Raw genomic sequence first — 22,031 nt, 5'->3', positions numbered from 1 at the left:
TCTGGGGTTTTGTGGCAGACTAAGTGGTGGAGCCACTTGGTTGTTAACGGGTATATACCTCTCTATATGCCGAATTCATTTCTCACAAAAATAGCGAAAGGCAACACGCGTTTAATATTCCATTAGTGCCATAGCGAAGCCAGTGCGTATGTACGACTTGTTAAGCAGGTAAGTGTGTTTAGCCTCGAGCCGTTTATCCCTCCCAGTCCCTTTGTCTCCCCTCTAACGCCACAGAGCAGCCTAACCAAAGAAGGCTCTTGCACGTTAATTTTAACAACCTGTGATTGGATATGTATTAAGACGAGATTTGTCAGCAACTGGCAAACCTCGTGTGGGGTCAACAAGCTCTATTATCCAAGAAATATTCCAGCTGACATTCTTTCATAATAATAAACAAACAGGTGACTGTTCCGGCTACATTTGAAAAAGCCCCTTAAAACTGCCTGTGGGTCTTTCGTCCAGCGTTTATTAGGCAAATGCGAGTCTCGTGGCATCGTAATTAACGTCAACAACTCCCTGAAGTTATTGAAGCAATGCCACGTAACGGCAGCCAGCCCCGGGTGTCTCATTTCCCGCAGCAAGGGACTGATACTAATAAACACACAATATTACAGTTTGTGGACGTATCTTGCACTTGCCGAACAGTTTGTTCACACCGACTGCATCAAATTAGGTCGCATGTGGCCAAGATTGCGCACAGTCGCCGAAGGCAAGAAGCGCTACGTGCGGCATCATCTTCCAAAGAGAAACAGCTCCCATACCAGGTTCTAAATCACAACGACACTGGTTTTATCCTCGACAGTCGTAGTCGTGGTCGACACAAGGCTCTCCGGGAAATCAAGCCAATGCCTCAAGTATCACAACCGCTGGTTTCCACCACCATGTTATGGCCGTCCATTCAGTTTGCGTGGACCCTTTCCCAAGATGAGCAGTTTCTTTTTACCTTCTGTAAGCACTTAGTTCTTATGACCAGTTCCCAAGTACGATATCTAATCACTTGTTGGATGTACTACAAAGACTTAGACTGGGTTCTCCAGTACGGATACCGCGGATGTGTGCCTGACGAGAACGAGAGGAGCCACCTAGAGTTAATGAAGGCGGTTTACGTGCCGTATGCAATTAATCAGCCTGCCTTACTCGCAGGAATCCTCTTTGTGGCATCAAGAAGGTACATGGCAATGGCTGCCAGCACAACAGCGGCGGACGGATACCAAGAAAAGATGTTCCGGTACAAGTTTATCTGCCTTAGAACGGCAAAGCGGACAGTGGCATCAGAGGGGTTTAGTAGTGATGCCACCATAGCATTAACTCTAGTACTTTTTAGCGAAGCTGTGAGTATATTATTTCTCTACTTCCGCCCATGCTAATTATTAAAGCTAATAAATTAAAGTATTGGGAGGGGGACCTAGAGGCGTTTCGTATCCACGGAGCCGCTCTCCTCAAAATGGCTGCTACAAGGTCAGGTACTAGCTCAAGTGGTATATCCGGCTTTTTACTCTACCTATTAAGAACATCTGTGTACAACCCCAGCTTTCATTTAGTCGCAGGTCCTATCCGGTAATGCAAGATTGGGGCTGGAGCTATTGCAAGCGGTTATCAGTCTACTTCGCACTTCGCACCCGCATAGGGCGTGGGAACTGCTGGGCAAGAGTGAGCGACGAGGCCGCAACCTTTATGTCACATTCAGCAGAGCCACAGCACGGTGTTGTAGTCAGATAATGTATTATAGATTAATCCAGTGTTATCGCTTTTATATGCAATGTCCCGCTTTCCCATACCATGTTTCGATAGATAAAATACAGCGCGACTAGATTATGTGCTAGCGTTGTAGCATGACCGTCAGAATCACTGCCATTATGCAGCAATCTCAGATTCTTCTGGGATAGTTGCAAATTTGGTGAGGACGTTCTTCAAGGCAGGTCGACGAATCGGCTTACTCAAGAACTCATCCATGCCCGACTCCATGCATTCCTTGACGTTGCTCTCCTCAGAAAAGGCCGTGAGTGCAACAATGGGTGCCTCGTATCCCATTTTGCGAATTAATCTAGTTGACTGTAGCCCATCGAGATTCGGCATCTGGATATCCATAAAGATGAGGTCGAATTGCTGGTTTTCTTCCATGTTTGCCTTGACCAATTCGTATGCCTCTTGGCCGTCCTTTGCAATTGTAACATTGTTTACCTTTTCAAGCTTGAGCATCCGGCTAACGACCTCAATGTTGGTGGAGTTATCATCTGCCACCAGGACTCGCAACTCGCCTCGGCCCGCCTTGTCGGCTTTATCTGCCTTTATTTTTTGGATGGCAGCCTTCTTGTGATCGTCACTAGTTGGCTGCGGCGTCGGGCTTGGGGCGAAGAATGGGGTACTGAGACCGACAAGTCGAGGCTGGTTGTCTTTTCTCATGGCAGAGATGTCATTCTTTTTGGCATCCTGTTCAGGGTTCGCGATGGCACTGCTGAGTGAGTTACGATGGCTATCGCCGTTCAAAGATCCTGCACTGGGTGCTCTGGAGCGAGTGCTACTTGATGCTGTACTTGGCACACGATCCTTGACATGCTTGAGCGGGATTCGCAAGCAAAAGGTAGAACCAACGCCCTCAGTGCTTGTGACGCTAATGGAGCCATCCATCAACTTGGCGAGCTGTGAACAAATGCTCAACCCAAGGCCGGTGCCGCCAAACTTCTTGCTTAAGCTGGAGTCAACTTGGACGAAAGGTTCAAAGACTTTAGTCTGCATATGCTGGGGAATGCCACGACCCGTGTCCTGGACCTCAAACTCAAACATGTACAGCTTCGCATTGAGTCGTGGTGGGGTCGGGGATCTCTCTCGCACATTCACGTGGGCACTTGCTTTGGAGCTTTTAAGTCTTGATGCCGCCGTGGTAGTACCATCCTTGAAAGCGGAGGTATGGGTTGTGGCCTTGGAAACGGATGATTGTGTAGAACCGGAGCTTCCTCTGTGCCGACTTCGACCAGCGCGTGTCGAGCTATTCTTGGATGACCTTCCCTCGTCGTTAGGCTGGTCAACCTCCCCCACGCATCGCATGCGTACCTCCACTCTACCACCCGCCGGTGTGAACTTCAAACTATTGCTAACCAGGTTAATAATGACTTGCAGGATCCGATGCTGGTCCCCCCAGAGATACACATCTCTCAGCCGTCCCATTCCAGGTGGCCCCAAAGCGGGTAGCCGCTTTATTATGCTCCCTTGATCTGAGCTTAGGACCTTTTCGTCACTTTCATATCCAAGAAAGGTGACCTCGAGTGTAATATTGCTCTCGCGCACCTGCTTATCAAAAATGGAGAGAATCTGTGACCTGATATCCCCAAGGCGGAACTCTCTGTCTTCGAGTCTGATTTGTTGACTAATTTGATTCTTGGAGAAACTCAGTAAGTCTTCCAAGAGGTGCAGCAACAGTTCACCTAGAACAAACTTGTCAATTATTGGGGTAACTCAGAGATATCACCATGTCGGGGAAAGCCATACCTGACCTGTAAAGCGTCTTGAGAGAGTGTTGAATACGCAAAATATCGTCATCCTCCATACAAACAGTGCATATCCCCATAATTCCATTTAATGGCGTCTTGAGTTCATGGGAAATATTGGCAATAAACAATGTTTTACTTTCATTGGCAGCCTCGGCTGCCCTCTTACTTATCTCAAGCTCGCGAGTCCTCTCAGCCACCTTTTCATCAAGAGACGTGTACTGTTTCACCAGCTCGTCGGTCATTTCGTTGTACACCTGTGTCAGTTCGGTAAGCTCGTCGGTCACAAAATGCTTTCGTTCCTCAACTCGGCCAGGAATTTTAAAAATCCGACGGTGGTTGTCGATTTCTGCCTCCGTCATTGCTCGTCGCTTCTTCTTAAACTTCCGCCGCATATTGGCAAAAAAGCCTTTTATAGACGCGGACGACAGAGTTCCGCCCGAGCTGGGACTCTGCTCATCGTAATCCTCATACTCTTCCTCATAACCAGGCGGAGAGATGGAATTTTCGGTTGCGGTTTTGAGCCGGCGGATAGGGCGGACACTAAAGTGAGCGCAGGGAAAGATGAGAAGCAATATTAGTCCGGCAGTGCCAAAAACGCAGCCAAGAAGAATCTGTCTCAGTGTCGCAATTGGCGCATATGCCTCACTCTCAGCTTGTTCCACTACGACAACCCAGTCAACTAGGGTCGATTGAGGTCTAGCAACGCCAACCGCGACTGCTACTCCTTGCTCATTTTTGGTTGATAATAGTGCTCTGGCATTATTGGGCTGAGAATTATACTTGGCGTACACGTTGAGAGCTCCTGGATAGTGCGAGAGTGGAAACTGACTAGAGTAGTTACCGCCATCATACTCCCTCTTCATGTGTCGCTCAGCTTGTCCATTTAGGGACATGGGTGGAAGGATAAATCTCACGGGCGAGGCCGACAAGGCGCTGGGTGACGGTGAGTACGTGCTATTGGCCAGGAAAATGGGTGCCAGAAAATGGTTAGATGGATTTGCCGGCCCTATGAGGAGAACCATGCCTGTTGATCCCAAGCCCTCCCGAGACTCTTGCACTTGAAATAGCGACCCAGCCGAAACAATAAGCGTCATGTAGCCGAGAATGAAGTTTTGTACGTTGAGCGATCGGACTGGGACCGTAAGTGACACGAGCGCAAAAGACTCATTGATCATGAGCGGCCCTAGCAGCAAGCCACCATTGTCGCTTAGTCTGACTCCGGGGAAGGCATTCGCACCATACGCCGGAGTGCTAGGTTGATATGGATTCGGGTATCCCAGCCTCTCGTATGTAATATTCGGGTAGAGTGACGGAGGGTATCCATACTCAGTGTCACTAAGGTTTACCCTGGATCCATTAGGGGTTAAGTATGGCAACTGTATGTTGTTGGTCTGAGTGCCAACGCCAGTGCCGGTGACATTGAGAAGGCCGCCAGGCTTGGCACCGGTATCATTTCTAGAGAACAATCTCGCCTGTAGTAGACCGGTAAAGCGAATGGTGCTCATGGCACTCTCCAAGTCGATGCGAGCAGCGGCAAAGGGATCGGTCTCATTCTGATTGTAAAAATTGGTAAATGCCTGCTGGAGCAAGAGGCGGGTGGCAACGGTTTGACTGATTGTCTGTAGCAAGTTGAGCTCAGAATCGATCCTGGCAGCCTTGAGGGACGCAGTTAATGACAGTCCGCTGGTCCCGACCCCAGTGACAAAGTTGTGGACAAAAATCCATGTTGGAACAGAGACGACAGCGAGAGCGATGAGGACGGCAAGAATAACGAGCGCTGCGAGCTGTTCTCGGATGGAAAGGCGCACCATGATCGATCAAATACCAGACGGCTGGGCAGATCACGACGGGGAGGCCGGCGACAGCGGCTCGTTTATGACTGGCAGTTAAGCATTATTCGGCGGTTTCGGCGACATGTATTTTTGCTCGTCGGAATCTGCCTCCTGGCCGTCATTCATATGGGTGACGAGTTCCGAGGATATTGATGTCTCATAGACCAGACCTTTAGCCTTGAGGCCGACGTCGCTCGAGTCTGGTCGGATCGAGGTGCGTGCAGTTGTCGTGGTTGCGCGGCGCGGCGGTCAATTCGAGTTTGTCGAGTTCAAGGCGGCGATTGAACCACAACCAGCGGCAAAATCGAGGACAGGTACGTATAAATTGATGCCACAAGGTAAAAATAATGCAATGTTGCCCCTGGCATGATGCCGCATCGTGACTTTTCCAAGGTGAGCGCCAATGGGCTGATGCGGGTCACGGGAGTTTGACCAAATCGCACCAGACCAGACCTTGAAGACTCATCAATGTGCTTGAAGAGACAAGCGGCCGTTACGGTGCAGGGGCGGATCAATGGCTCCGCCAGCCGTTGGCTTGTCAGCTCGTGGTCTGGTTTGATGATCGAGATGGACTGTGTTCTAGACCGTTCCGACCAGAGCAGACGACCATAGCCATGGTGCTTGGCGTGAGGTGCAGGCGAGTAGGCAAGCAGGTTACCAAGCAGAACCCAAAACGTGGGTGAGAGTGGACATGTGGCGACGGGGCAGAATCAATGGTGTCGAGTCTGGTCGGGTTTCGGTTTGACTTCAAATGTTTGACGCAAAATAAACGGCTCTGCCACCAGGCCGATGGACGAATCCTTCAATGATTATTAATGTCTTGCTGCGGCTACTGAGCACAAGTACTCCGCAGTGTAGTGCGGACAGAGAAGGGAGGCTCTGGTCTGGTGTTAGGTGTCTGACATCTAGTGCTCACACATTACTCAAGTAGTCTGCAGCTTGATTTGCTTGCCAGCTAGGATTGTGCTGGTTCAAGTCATTGAATCAAGATAAAAAGCGTCAATATTGAGTCAATAAATCCATGGGGAACCAGATCCGCTTGTTCCGGCACCGAGGTCTTTTCGGGTAAGAGGTCAACTCGTCCATGGTCAATTAGGTCAATCTGGTTAACCAAGTCCCCATGAGCCAAACTTGCAAGTGAGCACTTGAGGGCAAAATTGACCACAATGCTAAACGCCACCAGGCACTTGTGAGAGTCAAGTCCTCAAGTGCTTGTTATTACTGTCTACTAGGTACCTAGGTACTTAAGTACCTAGGTAGTCAGTTCTGGTGTATCTAGGAGTCACCAGACTCAAGTGCGTGCCTGCATGCATGTGTGGCTCGGAGACTGCTCCGTACGTTTAAAGCTGGACATGTCTGGTGTGCCCGCAACCTTAGGTCTTCGGTCATTGGCAGATAATAACACTAATAAACAACAATGAAGTCAAGTGGGCTCAATGTCACAATCCATGTCTGTCTGGTGTGGTTAGAACCGCCTGTTAGGAGTCTAGTCTAAAGCACTCCAATTGCCATGCCAGGAAATTGTCTCGATGAGACGGTATCTCATCTCAGAGTTATCTGTCAACTTTATATTAACCTGCATGGTGTTCACCGATAAAGATCGGCGACTCGATTCATGTATCCTCTGGGTCATCTCGTTCTCCATGCTTGCAGGGATCAACTTCCTATTGTCCAAAGTGAGATCAAAAATGTCTGCATGCGAAACATCAATGCCAGATACCCGATCCACGGGTTGCAGGTCACTGGCTAACATTGAGCAATGCACGCAATAATAACCCACCCTGGACCGCACACGCAGACGCAGCTCAAATGGGACATACCTGCCTTTTATACAGTGCAGTACTCCGTACATTTGCTATGAAGAATTGATATGGCAAAAAACTCCTTATTATTCCTTCCTTTTTTTTGTGGTCCAGAAATGGTGCAAGTTGGAGAATCGCGTATAAAGGTGTCCGTAGTTACTCATACAGCGTCCTGCCTACTCTAATCGTCTGCCAGACATACTTGTGACAATTTTCGGTTTGTTGAATTAGCCTCCTTTCTGTGTGCGTTAAATTTCCCATCTACGTACGCGCCGCGTATTAGAACAAAATCGGTTTCAGAGTAAATAACTCGCTTATTGCATGTTAAGAATATAGTACAGTACGGAGTACCCTATTTTAAAAATCGATTGACTGGTGAGCGCGGAGCAGCTCGTTGCACGAAAATGTCACTTTTAGCGCGCAACTGGCATCCTCAACTCGATGCCGTCTTTGCGCCAAGTTCATAACAATGATCCACAATTGCCAGCCAATAAGGGGCTGGAGCAAATTGGTTGGAGCTGACATAACTACTGAGTACCCCCTTTTGAACTAAACACCACCTGGAGAGCACCAACTGTCCAGCTTCAAGCCAACAAGATCTGATATTGATGATCCTCTTTGCTTGGGCTCGCGCCGTAATATTGTTGCTTCCTGTGTCTTTAATTATTGTTGCAGTCAACCAGCGACACTAGACTCCAAATTAAAAATGGAGTTGGGCCTCCAAAAAGCTCTCCGACTAGTTACGGACCCGCCAAATTGCGTTATTGTCCATCATTAAACACTCTCGAGCGAGGCGACGAAAAAAAAAAAATTAAAAATAAAGAAAGTCGCCTCAATTACAGTAATAGTCTAACAAAATGCAATTGTTTCCCAACCTCTTGCATCGCAACCGTCTACCTGAGTTGACCTCTAACCAATGCTCTAATGCTCTAATGCTCTAATGCTCTAATGCTAGTCTAATGTAAGTCTATGAATGTCGCTTCTCTCGTCGTATGCTAATATGAGGCCATCGTCTCCTCGTGCCGTTCCTTCAAAACTAAACTTAAACCACGGAATTGGGCTCGGCTTTCCACAATAGCCAGCCACCCGCAATGACGAGCTTGATGCCGGCGACCGTCCAAAGAGATGGGTCAACAGCTCCAGCAGCCTTGGAGATCCAACCACCACAAATCGCTCCTAAGAGCGTCAGTACGAAGGCGACAAATCTCCGGTTGCGCTTGTTATTCCTGGCCAATGCAAACAATGCAGGATCTGACATGAGGTCACATAGCATGCTTGTGACAACGACCGTTGGAACCTCGCCAACCTTGAGCGTGCGGCTGCTGACAATTTGGCCTGCGGCCTGAAAACTCAGCAGCGCGATAATGATGAGCTCCTTGAAATCAACATCGGTAGAGGGCCGCTTTGACGGGTAGGAGCCATCTACTAGGCCGCCTTGCACAATTGAGGCAGCAACGATGACTAGAATTGCCTGAATAAGAAACGAGAGTGTCATAATGCCCCGTCGTCTTCCACCGAGGTACAATGCGAAACGGGAGAATGCCAGAGACCCAATGATGAAAAATGCGATGGAACAGAGAGACCTGGCCCACCCATATGGCTTGTTATTGTACCCGGATGTGCCCAGTGCTACGAAAATCGTGTTGCCTGAAAAGAGTGGCGTGAGTCATGGATATTCGAGAAATACCACTGCCTGGCGTACTGTACTGCATTACAGCACAGTAATATCAGACTGGTTGAAGAACTTTTATAATACCTGTTTGCATTGACACAAATGTTCCATAGGCTGCAAAGACGCCGCATGTTAGATACAACTGCATGAATGGAATACTGTATCCGTGCGAAACTAACCGTTGTAAATGGTGCCGTCTGTGAGACCGGACACAAAGCAGCATGCTAGCAAGGGCAGATAGGCGAATTCCAAATCAACATTTTGTGAGAGCCTCTTGGCAACTGGCAGCTCTTCTTTGCTTTGACCATCAGTGTCAGAATCTGATCTTGCAGGGTTCTCCATCATGGCAGAGTTATTATTAGTTGACGATGCTGACAATGTGCAGATGAAAGAGAATGATGGACATCTTGGAAGCGAAGCGATTTGTCTTAGTTATGTTTATTTTTTTTTTCCCTCCCGCTCTGCTCATTTGGAATGGGCGGGATCGGACGGACGCAGCCCAAAGACCAGCCAATCCTTAGACCCATTTCGTTTTCCTAATCTCACAATCGACCCGCTTTACGGAGACGCGGGACTTGGCTGGCATGATCAACCAACTGGGTCCCTTGGCGGAAAAAGACGTGATCACTCGATGGATTTCTGCACATATTCCGGCATTACCATATATAAAAGGCAAAGGCAGAGACAAAGACACTAGTGTATTTGATCTTTACCTTCTGACTCTGTTCGCATCATGGTTTAGCGCTTCCTTTGCTAAGGGTATCAACCACGTCAGCCTGAAGGAATGATGATAGTGATGACCGCCATGACCCCTTTGCTCCGACAAAAGATGCCTTGATACAACGTGATGTCGCATTGGAAGCACTTACCCCTTCCGTGTCCATCTTGGCGACTTCCCACGAGACCCAATTCTCCGTCTAAATTCTGGTGTTTAGATTTGGCAACATCTGGGCGTGCGGCCCGCTTCATTCAACACCCGCAAAGTTGACCATCAATCTTCACCTTCCATACTTGAGTCATGTCCATGTCACTGTTGGAAACTCAATCTGCGACATGGCTACCCTGAGCTCAACTCGATCGCGTCCGATCAACAACCCTAGCCTTTTCACCCGCTCGCTCAGCGCACGTTCCGAGTGGCCGGTCTCTGCCTGTAAGTGAATACAATCGAGACATTTCGTGGGCAAGCCTGGCTGAGCGGGTTTTCGCTGTGGTGTAACATCGCCCCGGTGACGGGAGAATGAACCACAAAATTGTTGAGATTATAATATGGCTTCATGTTGAACGACTAGTTTAATCCCTCTTCCCAAGCCAAGGCAAAGACTGCAACCCGAATTCGCTGCAAGTTTAAAACAGGCTGGGCAGAGATAGCTTAACTTGCACCTGTAATCCTGCACGCAGCATCTGAACTCTGCGAAAGACTTTGGTGATGGTGGCTTCTTAGCCGACTTGGCTATGCGGTGTGCCCAGGTGAATCGCCCCGACTCCCTCTGGCGATGGCTGAGCCCTTGGCAAAGCTCCAGAATATTCGGGGCCAAGAGGACATGCGGAGCAACAGTCTATGACTATTTTGTGTGATTTATTCCGCTTTACGTGTTGCCCGCAAAGTAGGTCTTCTTTCCTAATAAGCTTAGTTCCTCGTGCTGTTACTTCGTCTCCGCACTATTCTGATGTTGGGAAGAATAGACTGCCGCCAAGCTTTTTGAGTTGGGGGGCAATGCTGCGAACGGCCGGGAAAATATGAACGTGCGCCCGAAAGTGAACTCTAAATCTTGTGAAACGCATCACTGCATGTTACTAAGGTGTATAGCGTCAAGTTCCAAGCCTCCTGACAACAGGAGTCTAAGGTCAAAAATTACTCGGACACATGATGGATTGCCTCCGGGGATCCAGCCTGAGGCAGATTTCCTATAAAAGATGTAGGGAATGCCGCGACTTATTTGCAAATTAGACTTCGTCTATATGCACCATCCGCCGCTCATAACCCTCTTCGCTTCACAATCCCCTCTCTTTATAACCCATCTAGTTTTTGTGCTAGGTCTACCTGACCATGTTACCAATCGCAATTGAAAAGCCTGTTGGTCTAGATGGCCCTCTTGTTCGGGATAAGAGCCATGTATCCAACAATAACGAGGAAGTCCCAGCTCATGATGTCCACAACGGCGGTTTGTCCCGTTATTTGCCTCTTAGCCGTATTAGTGCAGAGGTGCAGAAACCCGTTTCTGGAGCCACTAAACTTCGCAAAATGTTGTCAGAGACAAATGAACTTGTCGTCTGCCCGGGTGTTTATGATGGGCTTTCAGCACGTACTGCTATCGAGTTAAGTTTCAACGCAATGTACATGGTATGTAGTTTGAGAATTGTGCAATACTCCACACGATGGAAAAGAAGCTGACAGAAGCATATAGACCGGGGCAGGGACTACCGCCTCTAGACTTGGCCAGCCGGATTTAGCAATTGCTCAACTACACGAAATGCGCGAGAATGCGGATATGATTGCGAACCTGGATCCATTTGGTCCCCCCTTAATCGCTGATATGGACACTGGATATGGAGGTAGGTATATTGCCAGCATAAAAAACCCGGTCTACCTTGATTCTCATGATGTTTTCTTGAAACTTAGGTCCTATAATGGCTGCTCGCACGGTTGAGCAATACATTCGTGCTGGAGTTGCTGGAGCCCATCTTGAGGACCAAGTCCTTACAAAGAGATGTGGCCATTTAGCTGGCAAGAGAGTTGTACCAAGGGAAGAATACTACGCGAGGATCCGTGCAGCCCATGCAGCCCGCGTGCGAATGCGATCAGACTTTGTTTTGATTGCACGAACCGATGCCCTGCAATCACTCGGGTATGATGAGTGCATTGAGCGCCTTCGCACAGCAAGAGATCTTGGCGCGGACGTAGGTCTCCTAGAAGGTTTTAACTCTAAAGAGCAGGCAGCTCAAGCAGTAAAGGACCTGGCACCCTGGCCACTCTTGCTAAACAGTGTTGAGAACGGTGCCAGTCCAACTATTACAGTAGAGGAAGCTCAGCAAATGGGATTTAGAATCATGATCTTCTCTTTTGCCTGTCTTGCACCCGCGTATCGGGCCATCAAAGAAACGTTAACTCTACTAAAGACCAAGGGTGTTGTTGGAACTCCAAAGGACTTGACTCCGGTTCGATTATTCGAAGTATGTGGGTTGCAACACTCAATGTCCGTCGACGTGGAGGCTGGTGGATTTTCCTTTGCAAACGGAGTGTAGGAGGGCCTTAGTGATAGACACTTTCCATTTCCTGCTTGATTGGAGAGGAAAAAACTGATTTCGTCCTACATAATCTCGATCTTCTGTCAGGTTTTAAGCAGAGTTACTGTTCAACTAGGTTACTTGGATGAATTCACTAGTACTTTATAGGTGCTCATTACTCGACTCGCCGTGTATGGCAGGGGCCGAGAGACAGATTTTGGCTTGGTCCGGTGTGTTGGCGGTCTAACATGGGATAGTTTGCAAAATAGGCATGTTTCTCGTTTTGTAACAATGGTAATACCAGCTTTAAACTTACAATACAAGGCAGAAATTAGACGCTGTCCCGGGATCCTGCCTTAGACTGATCACCTCTTCCCCGAAATAGCTGATAGGTTACATTTTTCAATCGAGGCTGCAGGCACTCAGGCATGAGTCGCAGCAATTCCAGATCTGCCGGCCGCAAAGCTTGCAGTTAATGCAGCGTCCATCCGGTCGACATTGTACTTGACGGCAAGCTAAGTCCCCTCCCCAACGGGTTTTTTTGAGGCAAGTGTCGTGACGTGGCATAGGCGATATCTGACCTGTCAGAAGTATCGTACTCTATAGTTGTTACCATGCGGTGAAGAGGTTTCTCGCTACCAAGGTACCTCGAATAAGCATCACTCAAAACTCTCTTCGGATAGGTTGTGATCGGCAAGCTAGGTTCGTTTCCTTGAGCACAGACTATAATCTCTTTCCGAACAACAGACGCCGTGTTCCTCTTAATTCTGCGATAGGAACCGTAGAGAGAGTAATATGAAACCCATGAATATAGAAAGCCAGTCCGTGTATCACTTTCTATGTGTCTTGGAATAGACTTGACAATTTGGGCTTACCTGAAGCTAGTGACGAATGTGTGGACAGCGTTGCTAATATGAACGTGTCTGCCATACGCCGATAAATCCATTTGGATCCAAGAGGCGTTAATTTCCAATACTGTTCAGCCACGGCTGTTTCTGGCAAGTGGCCGCGCGCCCAGCGAGGTACCTAGAACCCATCGGGAGGTTTACGGAGACAAAACCGGAACTAGGGGGCACACAGAACCATGAACGGGTTTGTCATGTACTTGGCAACTTGATGTTCAACCAAAAAGCAGGGTCATTGCTTTTTAAGCTTATGTACTGTGCGTATCATAGCTGAGTTGAGCAAATATATGTAGCACAGGAGGTAGTGTGCAACCTCCATTGACAGACAGGAGGCACGTAGTGAGCTATAATTTGTGGACCGCAGGAAACACAACGTCAGTTCGGAAGTATTTGGCGAAATGTCTATATGTATGATACCCGGGACGAATCGTCGGGTGTTGGAGACAAGCTGCGCCTTGGACCGGCGCACCGGTCACATCCGGAGGAAGTAGCGCTGGCCATCAATTTTCACAAACGTTTTACGGTACAGTCACAGTACAGCACTGTCCTGCTCAGGTATATCCCCTTGGTTGTGCGAAGGCTCCTCAAATGTATCTACAGGGATTATCAACCAATTAAATTTAGGGAATAAAGGGTACTTCTATTTATATGTATTTTAGCTTATAATAGAAGCACTAGTAGCTCTTAGCATTATACATAGCTATATTATAGGTATTCTAGCTAAAGATAGTCTATACTACCCCTGCTCTATAATTAAGAGTATTGTAAGATAGAGGCTATAGAAGCTTTTAAGAGCTCTAAAACTATAGCTTCTTAACATAATAGCTCTAATAGGTAAGGTAATAGAATTTTTTCCCTCTTCTAATAAATTTATACTATAATACTAGTATAAATTTATTGCTAGCTTAAAATTGCTTTCTAGAGCTTTCTATCTTTTTATACCTCTTATATAGAGTATTAACTAGCTCTTACTACTAGCTAGATTATAACTTATAGCTCTACTAAGTAGAGGCTTTATAAAGCTAAAGAATATAGCTACTTATAAGTAAAATATTAAGCAGAAAGGTTTATACTAGAGCCTACTAACTGCCCCTATAAATCTAGTAGTTATAACCTAATAAGGTTCTTAGATAATTACTAATATTAACTCTAGTTATTTATATAGTTATTATAGTTAGCTATAATAGATAGAACTTAAATGTCCTTTATAGACTTATTGCTAAAAAAAATATATATATTAGCTATACTTATAGTTATATTAATATTAGCTACTTTTATCTTTATAGTTAATACTTATTGCTATTATAACAGATAGTTAAAAATAACATAAGAGCATTATCTTTCTATATAACCTAAAGCATCTAAAGCATAGAGGGATAAATTAGTAGAGTTTTCTCTAGTAAATAAGTCTCTAATAGACTAACCTTTCTGCCTCTAGCTGGTATAGCCTTAAGAGTGCCCTAAGCCTAATAATCCCCTTTTATATTATAAGCTTTAGCCTTAGTAAATAGATTATAAAGGCTATAATTAATGTAATAAATACCTATTATAGCAGTCTATTACTTTTAAAGAGCTATAAATAGAGAGAGTAATAAGAAGAGGTTAATAAGACAGATATAGTATATCCACTTTAGTAGCCTATTAATAAGAGTAATAATAATACTTTAGGTTAAATTTGGATAGATTATATTATTCTTAGTAGAAGGCACTCTCTTTCTCTTCTAGTAGCTTTTAATAGAGCCTAAGAGAGTACTTCCATTATGCTAAATCCCCTATAGAAAGAAGCTATATTAAGCTATAATCTATACTTTAAAGCCTTTAGGTATTAGTTTAGAAAGGAGAGTTAGTATCTATAAAGATCTTTCCATAAAGCAGTTTATATCCTTATTGATAGTAATAGAGTTACCTAAAGGATAGAGCAAATAATTAAGAAAGCTAGAGATAGACTTTATCTACTATTACTAGAGTTTAAGCTACTTTTTAGAACCCTTTTTATAAGATAGTTAGAGAAGCTTATAGGCTAGCTATATTATTTATATATTTAACCTATTTTCTTACTAGGGATTCTAGTATAAAAAGCTAAAAAAGAGCTAGTAGTATTATGATCTAGCCCGATTGGGCTATCGCAGGTGCTAGCCGCAGACATACTAGTTGCTCTGGGCCCTTTAACTATTACGGCAAAAGAGTACAAATTAAACTAGTCCCTTGTGACTGCTTAATCTAGCACTATATAGGCTCTCTCAGTTGCGCACACTAAAGACTGGGCTTCAAGCCCAGACCTTTACAAGTAGTAAAGTAAGAAGAGAGCAAATAATAGAATTCTAGCTAGGCACCTTAAAAGAAGAAAATTCCTTGCTATAGTTATTAATAGAATTAAATATAGAGTAATAGGTATTATCTCTAGCTTGTTTTCTATAGTAATTTTTACTATTAATAAGAAATTTACTATTAAAGACTCTTAAAATAGCCTCTTTCTACTATGAAGGTTACTATATCTCTAGCTATAATAAAGGTTCTAGTATAGCGGGATTTATTAGTAGCTTTATAAACGCGTTATATAGTGTTTTAGGGTGCATTATTTTAGTCTGTTACCAAGGTCACCTAATGTACCTAGCGGCAAGCAGGGGGGCTATGGAGCCTTAAGACCTCAGAGGAGCCTTCGCACAACCAAGGGGATAACACGGGAATCGATGCAACCAAGTGGATACTGTCTTGAACAACTCAACCCGCATGCTGCATTGAGACCAACAGCTTGCCTCAAGTGCACCACATTGTTCTGGGCAACGTGGCGTGCGCCAGATGGGGATCTATTACCAAACTCGAACTTGTGGGCTGTGCAGAGTCTTCAAAGAACACCAGGTAAGTTAAGTGTGCTGAGCGAATTAATCATGATGTGTCCAGTGGGTAGTCCGTCTCCGTTGTCCTATCGTGTAGATGTTTGTTGTCCACGCTCGTGTCGCACGGAGCAAAACCGACCAGAAAGCAGGCTGCCATGGTAGTGCAAGCCGACCAGACCAGAACAGACAGAGCAGTTCAAATTGGAGCTGCAGAGCACTGTCAGATCCTGATTCTGCGGCTGTGCCATAAGCAGACGTGCATAAGTTGGTATTCCCATTGGTTGGATATACTACATTGAGCATCAGGCAAAAACAATAAAGCAACCGCCCCGCACGAATGGGACAGAAAAGAACAATAGCCGCTAATGCGGATCCCTTCTAGGCGACAATAGATGCATGAGTTACGATGAATCGTTGGGTACCTACCTAGGTAGGTAGTTGGCACAGACAGTACATATGTACATTGCTGTGCAGGAAGGAGGTGAGCTTGGTGCATCAAGTTCATGTCGGTCAGACCGACTGGCGCCCGTGGTTCTTCAGCTTTGTTGATATTCCGACGTACAGTAGTTTTGCGACGTGTTTGAGCAGTAGTCTCGTAGACTAATTTCTTACAGTAGGTACGTTTGCATGTAGATAAGTATGTACAGCACCTTGCCCCATGTCATACCGTTATTGGATCCTTTCAGCCTGACCAAAAAATCTGTTTGGTGTTTACTACTTGACCAAAAACTTCCTTTCATTATTAGCCATCATGTCTGGCATTACTGAAACATATCCAGAATACGGTTCTACGAACCAACTCGACATACTGAGGGCAACTCAGTACGACTATCTTGACCGACAGAACCACATCTATCTTGACTATACTGGCGCCGGGCTTGCTGCTCGTGCTCAGCTTCGAGCTCACCATGCTCGTTTAGATGGTGCGACATATGGAAACCCCCATTCCGAAAACCCTACAAGTCGAAGTGCAACAGACCTGGTAGAACAAGCCAGAAATCGTGTGCTCTCGTACTTGAACGCATCTCCAGAAGAATATCAGGTTATCTTCACGCTAAATGCGACAGGAGCGGCAAAGCTGGTGGGAGAAGCGTATCCTTTTGCTAAGAACTCCAGGCTCGTTCTAACATCGGACAACCATAACTCCCTAAATGGTCTTAGGGAGTACGCACGGCGAGGTGGAGCAGGAACAAAATACGTTCATATGCGGCAAAAAGATTTAAGGACAGACACCGAAGCCGTCATCAAGTGTCTTGGCCATCCCATCGGCTGGCGGCGGTTGAGACCATCCTCCCGCCGTCGAAGCGGTCTCTTTGTCTATCCAGCGCAGAGCAACTTCAGCGGAGTACGTCATCCATTAAGTTGGATAAAGGTAGCGCAAGATCTCGGCTACGACGTATTACTTGATGCTGCAGCATACCTACCAACCAGCAGCCTTGATCTATCCACCGTTAATCCCACCTTTGTCATTGTTAGTTGGTACAAGGTGTTTGGATTTCCGACTGGAGTAGGTTGCTTAATCGCTCGCCGTGATGCGCTGGTACGACTGGCTCGGCCATACTTTGCGGGTGGTACCGTGAAGGCCGCCACTGTAGCTGTGCCCTGGCATGCGCTTACATCCGGAGAAGCAGCCTTTGAGGATGGGACCGTTAACTATCTGTCTATACCAGATGTGCATTTCGGATTGGACTGGATCTCAGATATTGGGATTGAACTTATTGGAACAAGAGTTCGTTGTCTGACAGCATGGTTTATGGATTCATTGCTGGACCTCAGGCACAGCGATGGCAGTCAGATGGTCATCCTTTATGGACCAAGGGACATGGAAGCTCGTGGAGGGACCGTTGCATTCAACTTCATAGATGCTGAAGGGAAAATTGTAGATGAGCGCCTCGTTGCTTTGGAGTCTAGCAGGGAACGTATTTCCCTTCGGACTGGGTGCTTTTGCAACCCTGGGGTAGGGGAGACAGTCTTTGGCGTTTCGGCAAAAACGTTGAAACACCTCGCTCACCAGCAAGAGGCAACATTTGATGATTTCCTTCGAATTGCACATCTCCCCTCGGGTGGTGCTGTTAGGGTGTCATTTGGAATTGCCTCCACGGTCGAAGACGCTGAATATTTTATATCATTTGCATCGAAAACGTATAAAGACCGAGTGACGACAACAGATAGGTTGAAGCCTCGCCTAGGCTGTTGATTAGCGAGGAGAAAGTATTTCTAATCTGTTGCTGTATAAAGATCAGGCTTGAAGCAGCCGAAATCTGACGGTTGTGCATCGGTATTGCCTCACAGTTTGAAAAAGAAGGCTATGAGGTGCTAATGACGGATGACAATTGTACTTTTAGAGAGGCAGAACTAGCCAATGCATGGCTATGGCCGAAAGATGGTACATCACAAATTTTTAATTTCCGTAAATAAAAAGATAAGACGCGCTTGGTACTAAAGCGAGTAGATAATTTAAAACATAGGAAGATGGCTGATACGCTGTCTTAGTGGCCGTACCACGATGCGAAATGTCAAAGTATTGTGTTAGTAACCTAGTAACTACGTCAATGGAGAGACATGAAGCGTGACAAAGCAGTGGGAATATCTCGATGTAGCGAGGCATTTGCTCCCTACGTTCTGGCCCTGCTGGATTCTTGGATTGCCTGGGAATGAAGACCAACCTAAGACTCTTTATGGATAAACCAAAGCACAAAACGTATCCTTTATGCCAGCACAATCTAGAGTACCACCAGCTACAAGTTGTCACCGACCACAGCTGCTGCGCAACACGCCGCTAAATATCTTACCCAAAGTGAACGCCTCTGTAGGATCAACGAGACAACGCATATACATTGCCATTTGCCTAAAAGACGACGCTAAAAGACGACGCGCACACCTTCCACCTCAGTTGTGGTACCTGAAATCATGCGCCGAAATGCAGTATCTCGTATGTTTGGGCATATGGGCCGAGGTAGCGTGTGAAGTGATCTCATTCTTGACGAAGCAAGCCCAAAATAAGTTGGAGGGTTCATCGGAGAGGTAAATTGGCCTCTTAGTTGAAATCATGTCGAAAAAGACGAGCCAAAAGTTTATTGGAGAGAGACCACTGGCAGGTAGTGCTCCGTTTACAGATTAGTGTCTGGTAAAACGCAGCAAAGGTATGATAAACAAGGAGACCGTCGACCGCCCCCCAGACATCGGCAATGAGGTTCAGAATTTTGATTGAAGGAACTATATGACCAGTTTTGGCCGGCAGTGGGGACTGAGACAGACAGATTACATCGAGCTGTCCCGCATTGTTGCAAGGCATGTGCAATTAAAGTCTTGCAAGCCTCGGATTCACACGCTTTTACACCCTTGTCTGTCCTTGTGTCAAGGGTCCATCATCAAACAACCCCTCATCGACCGCAACTGCGAGATTTTATCAAGCTAATGCACTTCCAGTCACAACTGCTCAGTGAACGGAGAACGATGTGCAGTTACACCCCTAGTGGCGTTGGCTGGCCAGTCGGATCTTATGTATTAAACAGGAGATTTACGTTCAAGTCAAAAAGAGTGTCGTGCATGGTAGTTAGCCGTTCAGTTCGGTGTACCAGCTGTGCCTTAATTTGTAATGCCATTGTATAGTGCTGAGTTTACAGTTGAACGAGCCATTGGCCCACGAAGAATTGTCAATAAGTACTTGGACAGAAAAGTCAGAGAGTTGGTTCACCGTTGTCTATCTAGAGACAGCCTTCAGCAACGGTGTCACTCGTCGAAATGTTAGTTGTCACGACGGGTGAGCAATGCCATGATGAAACCGTGCTATTGTCATATTCTCCAAGTTCCAGACCTAAAGTGGCGGCTAGTTCTCACACACAACCGACATGAAGAACTGCTTGATTAGCCTCCAGTGCAGCATACTAATAGTGCTTCTGAAAGAAGAGGACACTGTTATTCGTGCTCACAAGCTTCGGGAGTTCTAGGGCTGACTATTGACAAGGACAATTGCATGACCGTGTGCGCGGGGGTGGGGATCATGCTTTGATCACACGCACAGGAATTTCTCCAGGTAAGCCGGGGAATACTGACACTCTGAAGAAACTACTGCAGGTTCCGCATACATTAGTTGTTGGTGGCTAACTTGGGATGAGCAAGGGGAAGGAAGCCTTGGGCCGACTGACGGATCGACGTCACTTTGGCTCATTGACACATCGTGTTGAAGCTAACGAGGGGGGCCAGAGACAAAGACAAACCTTGCCCTCTGAGACAAGATCCATTCGTCTTGAAATACATGCTAGTACAAAAACATTAGTAGTTTGCGGCTCGAGAGGGCAAGCCACCGCGCCAGTTTCCTAAACTGGGGAAGCCAGATCCCAACTGGCGAGCATACACCCGTCCAATCAAGTTAACCCGAACATTTCGGACGTGCAGTATTAAACCCCAACATCGAACAATCTTCAATGCCATGTTGGACCAGATAAGACGCAGGGGTGGTCGCCGTCTTTGTCATTTTCCAGTCGAACTGGTTCTTGGGACATATTGTCCAATTTCTGACTGAAAGAACAACAATGCTCGCAACTCAAGCAATGGCTGTCGACACAACCCGGCAGGACTTTTATCCAAATCTTGATTGTCAGTTATTTCAACAAAGAGCTTTAACTTTTAAAGCACCTACTTGCTGTTAACTCACGCTAACCGCACATTGCAACGCTGCAGACTTAATCAATCGATCTGGGTTATGGCCGGAATTTCCGCCGTTTAATCTCGACTTCCGCCCACCGCAAAGTATTTGCAGCCAGTTCGACCTTGGCAACCAAATGACTCTCCAAGCCACTGTTGTTCCGGACTTCTCCAATAACCAAGGCTCGGTTCTCCATGCACAAGGTTATCAACAGGACCAACCATGGCCTGCCAAAGACATATGCTCACCACAACCGCAAGACGATGGATATCTACCTTCTCTTCCGGCACAAAACCCTCAAGCATTCGAAAAGCTTGGGGATAGCCAAGACATGATGGACATAGACAGACCGAACCAAATGGTTAGTAACCAAGAGTACACAAGCCTCGGTTCATTACTACACGGCGAGCAATCGCGGGTCGGATCATTCCCAGTGGGACATCTACGCCATCAGTCCTCGGTGGATTTTGGCGAGGATCTTTTGCGCAATAGCCACGACACAGTCAATGAGAATATTTTTGCAGAGTGGTGCTGGGGACCCGGAGAACGCACCGCAACTCGGGCTGCTCATGAAGGCTCTGTGCAATGGGGTAGTGACTCTAGCTTCGGCTCCTCGAGAGGGTCTCACACAACGACCACCGGCAGCTCTGGAAACCCGAGGCCATTCTCTCATCTGAAGGTCTCTGAACAGAAGGAAGCCGGGCCCATGGTTCTCCCACGTGGATACTCCAGCGAGTTCTGCAAACTGAAGGCTGGTATTTCGGCATCGTTGAGTGAACATCCAATCACTTGGCCGGTACTGAGAACACGGACAAGCCCAATTGATCGAGACGTTTTGTCAACTTATAGAGCTCTTTCATTGGAATATCTCGGCTCTGCGCTGCACGAACATAAGCCGCTTGCCACAGTTGGACCACGTCGCGAGAAGCTTACAGAGGAGCAGAAGCGACGAAACCACATTCTGCATGAGCAGAAGCGCCGTGCCATGATCAAGGAGGGATTTGATAACCTCCTCAACCTGGTTCCAGATCTCAGAGATCGCGGCCTCAGCAAGTCTGCCATTCTGGCCAAGGCGGCTGAGTGGTTGGGAACCCTTGCATGTGGAAACAAGGCACTGCGTGCCCAAGCAAGGGTTTTGGAAGGCGCTGACAACACGACTAACTCAAACAAGGTTGCCTCTCGTCAACAGAGAAGTTACAGGCGGTCGAGCCGTCGCAGCTAATTGAGTATGGAAAAGGAAGCAAACTGGGGACTGGAAACATGGGGGCAAATGTGGCAGGGGGGATATTGTTTTGGGCTTGGGCTTTTGTTTTTTTCGTTGAACCCATTTTAGGCTACAACCAGATACCCTTCGTGACTGAAGAGCAACAAACAGCATGGTTGGCTTCAGGGAATTTTGTGATTTAGGGCTGGCTTCTTAACTCGCAAACATGAGAAATATGGTAGATTGGCAATACTATCCACCTTTCACTGTTACTTACAATCATTGCCTAAACGAGATTGCTTGACAATACTGATTCCTCTTACCCCTTGGAATTGCGCACGATCGGATGGCTGGAGGCACAACGGCCTGTGGTAAACCTTGCAAGACAACTCGTTGGACTTTCTCATCATGAATGGTG

The 22,031-nt window shown here is 46.7% G+C and overlaps 5 protein-coding genes across 5 annotated transcripts; 3 read left to right on the top strand and 2 right to left on the bottom strand.

The window, feature by feature from the left end:
* Positions 1 to 1,854: 1,854 nt before the first annotated feature.
* Positions 1,855 to 5,299, bottom strand: VFPPC_13237 (response regulator receiver domain-containing protein; the record flags this gene model as incomplete). Its single annotated transcript, XM_018291014.1, has 2 exons — positions 1,855 to 3,422; positions 3,487 to 5,299. The coding sequence occupies 2 exons, from the start codon at positions 5,297 to 5,299 to the stop codon at positions 1,855 to 1,857; spliced, it is 3,381 nt and encodes a 1,126-aa protein (XP_018139092.1).
* Positions 5,300 to 8,164: 2,865 nt separating this feature from the next.
* On the bottom strand, positions 8,165 to 9,136 carry VFPPC_02275 (hypothetical protein; the record flags this gene model as incomplete). The annotated part of the gene is made up of 3 exons (XM_018281950.1): positions 8,165 to 8,769; positions 8,879 to 8,908; positions 8,974 to 9,136. 3 exons carry the CDS (start codon positions 9,134 to 9,136, stop codon positions 8,165 to 8,167), a joined length of 798 nt encoding a protein of 265 aa, XP_018139090.1.
* Positions 9,137 to 10,841: 1,705 nt separating this feature from the next.
* On the top strand, positions 10,842 to 12,037 carry VFPPC_02274 (carboxyphosphonoenolpyruvate phosphonomutase; the record flags this gene model as incomplete). The annotated part of the gene is made up of 3 exons (XM_018281949.1): positions 10,842 to 11,135; positions 11,200 to 11,347; positions 11,415 to 12,037. 3 exons carry the CDS (start codon positions 10,842 to 10,844, stop codon positions 12,035 to 12,037), a joined length of 1,065 nt encoding a protein of 354 aa, XP_018139089.1.
* Positions 12,038 to 16,512: 4,475 nt separating this feature from the next.
* On the top strand, positions 16,513 to 17,958 carry VFPPC_02273 (molybdenum cofactor sulfurase; the record flags this gene model as incomplete). Its single annotated transcript, XM_018281948.2, has 1 exon — positions 16,513 to 17,958. One exon carries the CDS (start codon positions 16,513 to 16,515, stop codon positions 17,956 to 17,958), a length of 1,446 nt encoding a protein of 481 aa, XP_018139088.2.
* A 2,338-nt stretch (positions 17,959 to 20,296) lies between these two features.
* Positions 20,297 to 21,631, top strand: VFPPC_13236 (HLH transcription factor; the record flags this gene model as incomplete). The annotated part of the gene is made up of 2 exons (XM_018291013.1): positions 20,297 to 20,360; positions 20,445 to 21,631. 2 exons carry the CDS (start codon positions 20,297 to 20,299, stop codon positions 21,629 to 21,631), a joined length of 1,251 nt encoding a protein of 416 aa, XP_018139087.1.
* Positions 21,632 to 22,031: the final 400 nt, after the last annotated feature.

This window comes from Pochonia chlamydosporia, chromosome 1 (genome assembly GCF_001653235.2).
Source record: "Pochonia chlamydosporia 170 chromosome 1, whole genome shotgun sequence".
NCBI classification, from domain to species: domain Eukaryota; kingdom Fungi; phylum Ascomycota; class Sordariomycetes; order Hypocreales; family Clavicipitaceae; genus Pochonia; species Pochonia chlamydosporia.
The sequence above is the reverse complement of the archived record's forward strand: the minus strand, read 5'-3'. Positions and strand labels throughout refer to the sequence as shown.